Consider the following 10,229-nt stretch of genomic DNA (forward strand, 5'->3'; position numbering starts at 1 on the left):
ATTTTACATTCCCACCAACAGTGTATAAGTGTTCCAGTCTCTCCACAACCTCTCCAGCATTTATTATTTTGTGTTTTTTGGATTAATGCTAGCCTTGCTGGGGTGAGACGGTTATCTCATTGTAGTTCTGATTTGCATTTCTCTCATGGCTAATGATCGTGAGCATTTCTTCACCTGTTAGTTGCCCGAATGTCTTCTTTGGCAGAGTGTCTGTTCATATCCTTTGCCCATTTTTTAATTGGGTTATTTGCCCTTTTGTTGTTGAGGTTTCGCAGAATCTTGTAGATTTTAGAGATAGACACTGATCAGATTTGTCGCAGCCCTAGGCTGCAATCTTTATGGAAGCAAACTGCCCATCCATCTCCCAAGGAGCAGCTGGTGGGTTGGAACCACTAGACCTTTCAGTCAGCAGCAGAGCGTGTTAAGCACTGTGCCACCAGGGCTCCTTAATCTCATCCTACTAACAATAATTGTGTACTATTTTCAAAGTAATTAAATCTTTAGAGTACTTATACGGACAATCGTGACAATTTTAAAAAAAAGGAGAACTGCCCCTACTTTATCATTATCAAAGACTATACGATAAAAACAGAAACACACATACTATTAGAGAACCAGTTGCCACTGAGTTGATTCCTATCGGGCAGAGTACAACTGCACCATAGGGTTTCCAAAGGCTGTGATCTTTACAGAAGCAGACTGCCACAGCTTTCTCCCAAGGAGCGGCTGGCAGGTTCGAACCGCCAACATTTGGGTTAGTAGTTGAGCACTTTAACCCTTGCACCACCAGGGCTCCTGAATGATATACTAAGAGCCTTTAAATCTGTGACAATGAGAATAGTTTTGGACTACAGCCTTACTGGAAAAACTAGTGTAAGTAAGAACCTGTACCTACCTTCTCTCATTATCATCAAGATGTGAAAACAGTACGTTCTTTTCAATGGCTTTGGCTAAAGCAGCCATTGTCTTGTAATCTTTTGGTATAACCTAGAAAAGAACTGAAGGTCAAATGACAATTCCATAAACCAAAAACATTTCATGTTTACAACCTGCATTTCAGTTAAATGTCAAGCTACATTAATGTATTTAAACAAGACTGCTTTGAGTTAAATATTTTCACTACAACACACTTGTATTGTTTTTGATCCACAAAGTACTCAGCAAATATTGATTAATTAATCCCCCTGTCTACAGTCAAACCTGTACTTAAAGGCTAGTATCTGGTTTCCAGTTAACAACTAAAGAAACAAATCAAAAACACTTTTACCAAGGCCATTATTCTACAGCAAAACTAAGTATGACAATTAGTCACTTTTTAAACTGTGATCATGTACTATTAGTTCCACAAGCCTCCAGTGCCAGGACAATTCTGGTCCCCCTTAGAGCTAGTAACATAACTCAAAACGACAGGACAGCTGTGAGAAAGAACAGATTAGGACAAACGAAGGTTACAGGATAAAAGATTTAAAGTCACAAGATGAAGTACAGGATGTCAAAAAACTGACACCATGATTCAAGAGAAAAAGAGGGCTATCTGCTTCTTCTTCTACTGCAATTCAAAGGTATGGAAAAGACAAACTCCCCAAATCCCATTATTTACTGTTTTATAATCACCACTGGTTATTTCTGCTGTGGGCGTGTTATTACAGAAACCTGTTCTACAGTATCAAAGAACTGTACAGGATGGAGTAAGATTCATCCTGTTCGATGTTTTACTTCTTAAAACAGTGCATGCATTCATCACCTGAGACCAGATGACTACCACGTAGGTCCCCAAAACATTTTATCAATGTTTAGGTATCAAACTACCTTTCTAACATAGGATGCAGCATCCTCCTCCGTGTAGACTTCAGCGCTGATAGCACCTCGTCGCCTACGGCCCTTAACCACTGGGTTGGGGGGAGGAGGAGAGATTTCATCCTCCCGTGAGTCTGCACGACTGCTTCCTTTCTGCAGAGTCTGAATCTGTTTTGCCTCCTCCTGAAATTACAGGTTTGTAAAATGAGATCCTTCAGCACTTTACGTAAAGTTAGTATTCTCATTCCAAACACAGTCCATCTCAGTCACTTCAAATCTCTTCCTCTATGACCAGTTTGAAAGTTAAGGGTTTTTTAAAAACCAATTCCAAAAGGAAAAAATTGTGGAGAGTGAAGTTTGAAAAGATATGCTCTCAAAGGGTTATAGTGTTTCCTCTGATGATAACAGCGGCTATAGTTTATTAATGAACAAAAGTCATTAGTATAAAGACGTGTCGTGCAGGTAAAAAACAAGATACATAAAGTAATAACATACTGACAATAATCTGTAACGCATGTAACACTAATAAACTGCAAAAAAAAATCCTGGTGAATCAGGACTTTTTATGCTGCTGCAGATCATAAAAGAACCTCTCATCCCAAGAAGAATGTTATCCAGGAACAATTCAGACACAGCAAATGATCAAAGACTGTCTAGATTACTGGGTTTATTCATTAATTCAACAAGCATTCCCTGGATCTGCCATGCCAAGTCCTACGCTAGGCAATGGGAATATACAAACAGGAGAGGCTCCTGAGCCTGGGGAGTTCCCAGTCTAGGTGGGGTCCAGGGCATACCAAATAATTAAACAATGTGATGGCAACCGAGAATTTAAATAATAAATAAGATCAGATCTGACAGTACTTCTCCCAGCAGAGCTAGCAGCATTCTTTTATCAGGGCTCATATCCGAAGTTAAAACAAAAAACAGTTTACCTGTTTTTTAAAACTTCTTATTGAACCAATTTATATAAAATCTGAAACGAAGTATTAAATATTTTTATTTTTCAAACACAGGGCCTTAAAAAGAAATTCGCCTCAGACCTGCACTAAAGAACGAGTTTGTCAAACCTGAAATGAGAGAAAAAAGAAGGCACTGTCTGCCACTTTCATCTGGCCCGTTCTCCATCATGTTTTTAAATTTCTTTCCAATTCTAAATGAATTTAACATTTATCAACTATTTTAGGATCGATTTTGATAAAAAAGAAATAAAAGAGATGTCCACCCTTTTTTTTTTTCCTGCATGGTATTCAGCCCTGCTTTTGGCATCAAAATAAAATTAAGAACTCTATGGAGCAAGAAAAGTTTAGAAAGATAATCATCAAATTGTTAACAGTTTTCATTTCTATTAGTAGAATCATGCGTGATTTTTATTTGCTTTTTGCAGAAGGGTCTATCTTTATTTTTCTCATTTCTCCGGATTTTGTAGTTTTCAATTAAGAAAAACACAGTAAGAAAAATACGTTAACAAAAATGACTTTAATTTTTCACTGATATTTAATGATAAACACATTTACTTCTTGATCCAGTAATTCTTCTTCCGGGAATCTATTCTATGATACGCATCGGTATGAAATGACACACATATGAAATTATTCACTGTGTAATTGCTTTTAACAGTAAAACACTGGAAACAACCTAAACGGCCATCAATAGGGATGATTAAATAAATTACAGGACATCTACATAATAGAATGCCAAGCAGATGTTACAAGAGTTAAGGGAGCTCTTTTATTATGAAATTGTAAATGCATAAATTATCTCTGGAACACTCATTGCATTCAAGGAGGGCATCAGGGTGGGAAAGAGATTTTCACTGTTACACCATGTTGAACGTGCAGCATTTTGAACCATGTGTGAATATGCAACCTATTAAAAAAAAACAATACATTTCTTAGAAAACCTGCTTCATTTTCATTCTGGTATTCAAATAACCAATAAGGTTCTCCCATTCCGTATTAACACAAAACTATGTAACTCAAGTCTCCCCAAAGACTAGAAGTATAAATGAAAAGACAAATGCTTCGCCCCAAAATCTGTTACTGGCATATCACAAAAATTTCATGAAAATTTCAAATAACATCTCATTTGGGACTGTATTCTACCTAACTGAATTTTTAAGATAATTCTGACATATCAAAAACATTTTGATTTTAACATTTGTCATGAATTTCAGTCTTTTTAAACAGCACTCTGAACAGAGCCTTAACCTAACAACTCATGGCCATTACTAATCATCCTTTTCTAACATGTACTATGATCCATTTTTCTATCCTTTCTCTTGCTGTTGTCATTCTGCTGTCAATCCCTTCCTTCTTCCACTTTCAATTATTAAAGCAAAAATAAAATACCAGTCTACTTAGTGGTTAACAGCATTATGTCCTAGAATCGTAGGTTCAAAATCTGTCCCCACCACTCAACGTTTTCACAATTATTCACTCCTTCACTGTCCTTGCCATTCTTCCCTGTAAACTTCCCATCCCACTGATTTTGAGTTTGGTCATGTGACTTGCTTTGGCCATGGAATGTAAGAGGGCATGTCACACCATATCCATTTGTGCAGTTTATCCCCCTTCCCACCCCCCGCCCCTTAGCTTCTATCCTCTGCCTTGAAAACGGCGTGCCCTAAATTTATATAGTAGCTGCTCTTTCCATTTTGGCGCCAGAACAAGACAGGTTGAGTCACAAAGACAAGACGGATGAGCCCAGCAGAGCTGCATATGACCAAGGAATAACAGTCTGTTGTAGTAAGTCACTGAAATTTGGGGGTTATATTCTGCTGCAGCCAAAGCTGACTACTACACTTAATTTCATTACTTAATTTTGCTTCCTCTGTAAAATGGTGGTAATCATCTACCTTGTATATCTGACATAATGAGTTAATGAATGTAGAGGGCTTCGTACCGTATTTGTCACATACTAGACACTCAATGGTCACAGCGGTCATTAATTCCTCTGACCTGATATATCAGACAGGCAAGATTCTTTTATACATACTATATATATATGTAAAAGACAACTCCAATTCCAGGTGACAGTCTGAAACGCAGAAGCTTTCAATGAACCAAATGTGAGAGTTTTTGGTGCATTTCTTACTGAGTGGCTGAAGGTACCCGAAATATGACCTCTTATAATGGTGAAGAAGTGAAGAATACTGACTTTGAATATAACTGTATTTTCAGACATATAAACCTGACATCTAACGAATAGAACAATAACCTATTAAAAGGTTGAAAATCTAGAATTTACTTCAAAGGCCAGGTATCTATATTTAATTATAGCTAAACAAGTGGGCTCAAGTGAACAAAGACCCCTGGATTATAGGAAAAAGTTTAAGCTGTGAGACTTTTAAAAGGTGGTAAGAAGCCAATACACATTAAATCTAAAAATCTCGTTTGCAAGGAAACTAGTAATTATTTCTTGCTTTCAAATTTCGTTAAAGCTTAAGCAGTGCTATATAGTAAGTACAGGCTTTGAAGCTAGCACCACTCATTCAACACTCCCTATAAAAAGACACACACTTAATGTCTCACCAACTTTATCTCCTCATTTGATGGTTTGTATCGATGTCCAAAGAGAAGAGGGATCATCTTACAGTGACCCATTTCAGAACCAGATCTCCAGGAATGCACTTTATTTCAAAACAGGGAACACCAACAGGCCTGCCTCTACAGTACTTTTCACTAACTATATGGAAATTGTTTAAATAAAAGAATGTCAGAATTTCTACTAAAATTCCAAGATAGGAAAATTCATGGGGACTAGTTGTTGTTTTTTTTTTAATTACTCTAATGACAGTATTAAACACGAATTTTAGCAAAGAACTTTTCAAGAAAATATCTGAGTTACCCCTTTTTTTTAGTGTACACAGACTTTTTCTAATAAACTCTGATTAAGAAATTCTCTGAGTCAATGGAAAATTTACATATATTTCTATTATGTAATTAAAAACACTTAATGATTATACACCTGAGAAAGTTTCCCCCAATTAGTTCCCAATCATTATGAACCACCTCTAAACTTCGATATGCACAAGAAAATCCGTAAATTTATTCTGCTGATTTAAAGTAGCAAATCGATCAAAACTACTCAAGCTACACTTAGCAATCTACGCTTTTTCATTCATCATGTCTTAAGCTGAGGTAAACTGAAGCACTGCCCTTGATGGAAAATTATCATTTTGCTTAAAAAAGCATGTACCATATACTTAGGTCCCACTGACATACACAATGAAAATGAATAACAAAGACTAAAAACTGGATTAATTTCTCCCAATGGGAAAAAAAATCCTGACCAAAACTGCTTATCAAGCTTACTTGCTTTGTCAAAGAGACAAGCATCACCTCCTTTCATCAGAATTTCTCATTTCATCTAATCGCTGTACACTTCTGATCAATTTTACCTGTAAGAGTCAATTTTACATATTAATTACAACAGTTACAAGGAATTTTGTTTGGAAACCCTTTGTTAGCCAACTAAACTTAGCAAATAAATTCATTTTCTGATAAATTCTGATTAAAAATTTAAATATTATTGTAAATGCCTTAACTACATTTCTCTTTTAAACTGTTTTAGACGTTTTATTTGGTCAGAATTCTTCTTCCCTCAAAAGGTACGAATTAACAACATTTTACTCCAGTACACTTAACAATGGTCAGGGTCATCTCATCACCTCCCCACATTTATTTTTACCTTCTCCAACCTCTCAAAGTATTCCCGCAGGAATGCCATGGGCCTCTCGGGTCGCGCAGTGCACAACTGCACAATAGAATCCTTGAGTAGCGCCTGAATGTTGTGCTTCTGGACATAGAGCTCACATTCCCGGAGGCTACGCTCCTCCTCACTGGCGGCAGGGCTGCCGGACGCCATGGTTTTCTCTACAAGAAAAAACAGACATACGCTGTGTACACTATTTCTAATAGGCAAGCACCAATCTGACCTCTGACTTACCAAATTCATTAGGCAACAGATTCACAGAGATTTTTTTTTTTTTTTTAAGGGGAAGGTGGGCCCTAGGGAGTAAAATACGGAGCATTCTTCCAAAAAGTGTTTCATTTAGTTTATACAGCAGGATCTAGACTCTGTAGGCAGCAACAGTGAAAGGCAAAAACCCTCAGCTCCTGGTAGGAAGTATGAGCCACTATCCCCTGCAGAGGCGGGCTGCTGAGAAGTCAAGCCCTAAAGGGAATTTCATTCACTTCTCCCCTGCAAAAGACATCATCATGACGTGGGAAGTGTAAATGGTAAACAGGGCAGAGAGTTACAAGGGCACACAAGTCAGCTATAAGTAAAAGCAAGTAAACACAATGACGACCATCTGAAATTCCCTATACGTAACTCCTGTCCCATGGGGATGTCCTAATGTTACACAGCAAACCACTGGAGCGAAGAATCTGATTAGCCAACTACTAATCAAAAATTTAAAAAACACAAAAGGAACTCCAAAAAAGTTTTAAAAGCAATCTTTTATTCTAGAATCAATCACTTACCAGATTCTAGCCCTAAATAACAACACACTTAGCCAGTGGTAAAAGAGGAAAGATCTTAAGCAATTAACAGTAGAAGATAAAACCATTTCCCCTTCACTGTGCAACCGAAGTCATTACTAACCAGACTTTTCCAATTATAACACACACAGAACCATGGAGATAAAACTCTAAATGCAAAAGGTGAGAAAAAGAAATGCCAGGATAAAGAGCTATTCTAAAGTGATAAAGAGCTATTCTAAAGTGATAAAGAGCTATTCTAAAGTGATACACTGTTACTCATTTTCTTTTGACAACTTTCATGATAAAGGTCAGTAACAGCAGACTAATTAACAGACCCTGAGAAAGTCTGGCTCCCTGACAAGCACATAAATTAGAGGCCATGGAAAAACAATCATGCTGCTATTTCAGAAACAAGCACTCAAAAAAAAAAAAGAAAGAAAGAAAAAAGTTTATTTACTTTAAGATAGATTTATACCAGTCACTTTTCCAGGTCAGTCAATCACATGAACAGATACATTCAGTAGAATTTTATGCATTTCCAATAATACTGAAGGCCACCAAAAACGATGATAAATCAGATCTTTTTGCTTCAAAACATTCAGACATATTTCAGAAATATCAATACAACTATTCAGCTGATCCGAGAAATTGTTCAAAGAGCACGTCCTTGGCTGGTAGACATGAAAGAATTGGCTCCAAGAGGCGAGACTGTTTTTATTTGAAGTAATTATTTAAAAGACCAAAAAAACACTGGCAATAATATATGAATAAAAATTCCCCAGGATTAATGCAATCATAAAGTGAATCCCTGAATTCCACCATCTTAATGTCTGACTATCTTTGGATTAGCCCTGTATTTATACCTCTTTTTAAAAACCCCCAACGACTTAGCTTTCCCCTCATAATTATTTAACTACAATAAAAATTACACTGTATTGTCTCTAGCCATAGGGAAACACTCATACTCTTTCTTTTGGAAATCAGTTGGAATAAAACCCAATGTCAAAAGGATTACACACAAGGAAACATTTAAATATTCTGAGAAACTTCCTGATTCAGACCGCACCCCCTCAGACGGGCCAAGTAACACTTCGTTGGGGTCATCTCTCGAGGTGTCACCTTTCCTTCCTCTGCTGAGAAGATGTCTCTCTTGAGAATCTCTCAAGTAGTAAGTCATTCGGCACCACACAAGCACTGCGCTGGAGGAGTAATACTTATCGCGTCTTGTCGAAGGGAAGAACAAGAAAGTGTCCTTCACTTGGCTTATGCCACGGTCATGGCCACAAAATGAAGGGAGGCCGACCCCTCCTCCTACTCTAGCCAGGAGGCCAAGGGGGAGGAGAGCATCAGGAAAGGGAAGTGAACGGGGGCAAAAAGAAATTTAGGAGCCAGGCTAAAATCATCGTGTGGGGGGAAACGCTCCCGGAAGGCCGGGGAAAACGACGGCTGGAAATGACAGGAACGACAAGGAAAGGAAAAGAACTGCAGGGCCTCAAGACCAGCCAGAACCGCGAGAGCAACGACGGCAGATTCCACTAAAATCGAGCTGCTGTCCTTCAGGAAATGGGGGAGGGCGAGCGCGGACGCCGCGGCGCGCGAGGGCGGAGGCGGCTGGGGTGCGGAGGGCCGGGAAGGCCGCGGGGAACGCGCGGGCGGCGGGGGCGGGGCCGCCGGGAAGCCCCGTACCGGAGCTGACGCCCCGGCGACATGAAAGCGTAGAGGGTCTGCAGACCCGGAGCAGGGGCACGGCCAGGGGAGCGGGGCCTGCAGGGAGGCGCCGGTCGAGGCCAGGGAGGGGCAGGGGGTGCGGCCGTCCCCTGCAGGTCGCTCCCCGAAACGCCATCTTGGATCGGTCCAGCGTCCCAGAAGGGGCTGCGGAGCAGAGAAACTCACCGCCCCGGGCCCCCCGGCCGACTCCACTCACCTGGGGACGGACGGCGGCGGGCACGGGACTGCAGGTGCGAGGCTGCGGCGTGCTGAGCTCCCTCAGCGCTTCCCTCCCAGCCCGGCTCCACTGAGCGATAGCGGCTTGGCGGCGGCTCCACCGGAAACGACCGGCCACAGCCAATCAGCGCTCGGCTGCTGACGTCAAAGCGCCTCGCTCTGGCCAGAGCCGTCGCCTTGGCAACCTTAAAGGCGCAGCAGCCCTATTCGCCCCGCCCGCCCTCCCCCACTCCTTGAGGAGCACTCGCCTCTACTCATCCTAAAATTGTCTCCAGCTTTTCTTTCTGTTTTACAGCGTCCCGGTTCTGCAGCCCTTTTCTTACTTCCACCTCTTCTTCTTTCCCCATGCTCTCTAGCACCGTTCTTCCCTCCTTCCTGTTCACCTGCCCTTCCTTACCTGTCCTTTTTTGGATGTCTCCGGTCTCCTTTATTCGTTCTTCTGCACCTCGCTTCCTCTCTGCGCGGCTCTGGTGCGCTTCCCTCTCTCCTCTTCTCCTTTCCTCTCCTCCCCGCTCTCACTCCGGCCTCCCTCGACGCCTCTGCCTTTTCTCCCTCCCTTTCGCCCCCCAGACAGCCCACGTGGGTTGTCTCGGATGACAGATGGGCGACTCCGCCCCGCGGCCCCTGCAGGGGAGGATGTGGGGCCGGGGGCAGGGAGATTCCTGCGGCTTCCAGGCCCCGGACGAGGCGGCGGTCCGGGCGGATCCGCTGCAGCTGCGCCGCGGGCCGAACGCGGGCGGATGCCCAGCATGCGCACGCCTGGCCGCGTATCCTGCGCAGGGCCAGCGCCGCACCGGGTTCCAGGCTCGCGCCGCCATCCGGTCCAGGAAATGTGAGCCCCTGACAAGACTCTGCTTGGCCGTCCAAGTCGCTCTCCCCTCTGGGGATGCTGTCGTCAGTGGAGGCCACACCGTCCCCATGGGCACAAGACACTGGAAGGGACTTTCTCAGGGCCCTAGAGGAGCTCGAGTCCTTCTAGAATCCGAAATACTCCCCCCT

The 10,229-nt window shown here is 41.8% G+C and overlaps 1 protein-coding gene across 3 annotated transcripts in view; it reads right to left on the minus strand.

Annotated features, from left to right (window-relative positions):
- The window catches only part of PRKAR1A (protein kinase cAMP-dependent type I regulatory subunit alpha), a 19,597-nt gene extending 9,838 nt beyond the window's left edge, over positions 1-9,759 (minus strand). The window contains exons 1-4 of one of the 3 annotated variants that reach the window (XM_023729286.1): positions 9,628-9,759; positions 6,490-6,674; positions 1,810-1,980; positions 896-987 (exon numbers count right to left, since the gene is read on the minus strand). In XM_023729286.1, the coding sequence (XP_023585054.1) occupies positions 896-987; positions 1,810-1,980; positions 6,490-6,666 (440 nt within the window). In that variant the 5' untranslated portion in view covers positions 6,667-6,674; positions 9,628-9,759. Of the gene's footprint in view, positions 1-895; positions 988-1,809; positions 1,981-6,489; positions 8,619-9,210; positions 9,304-9,627 lie in introns of those variants that run through there. The other 2 variants (XM_023729285.1, XM_023729284.1) reach the window with 2 other exon arrangements.
- Between the last annotated feature and the right edge of the window lie 470 nt (positions 9,760-10,229).

The sequence above is a fragment of the Trichechus manatus genome, unplaced genomic scaffold, assembly GCF_000243295.1.
Source record: "Trichechus manatus latirostris isolate Lorelei unplaced genomic scaffold, TriManLat1.0 scaffold00028, whole genome shotgun sequence".
Classification (NCBI taxonomy): Eukaryota; Metazoa; Chordata; class Mammalia; order Sirenia; family Trichechidae; genus Trichechus; species Trichechus manatus.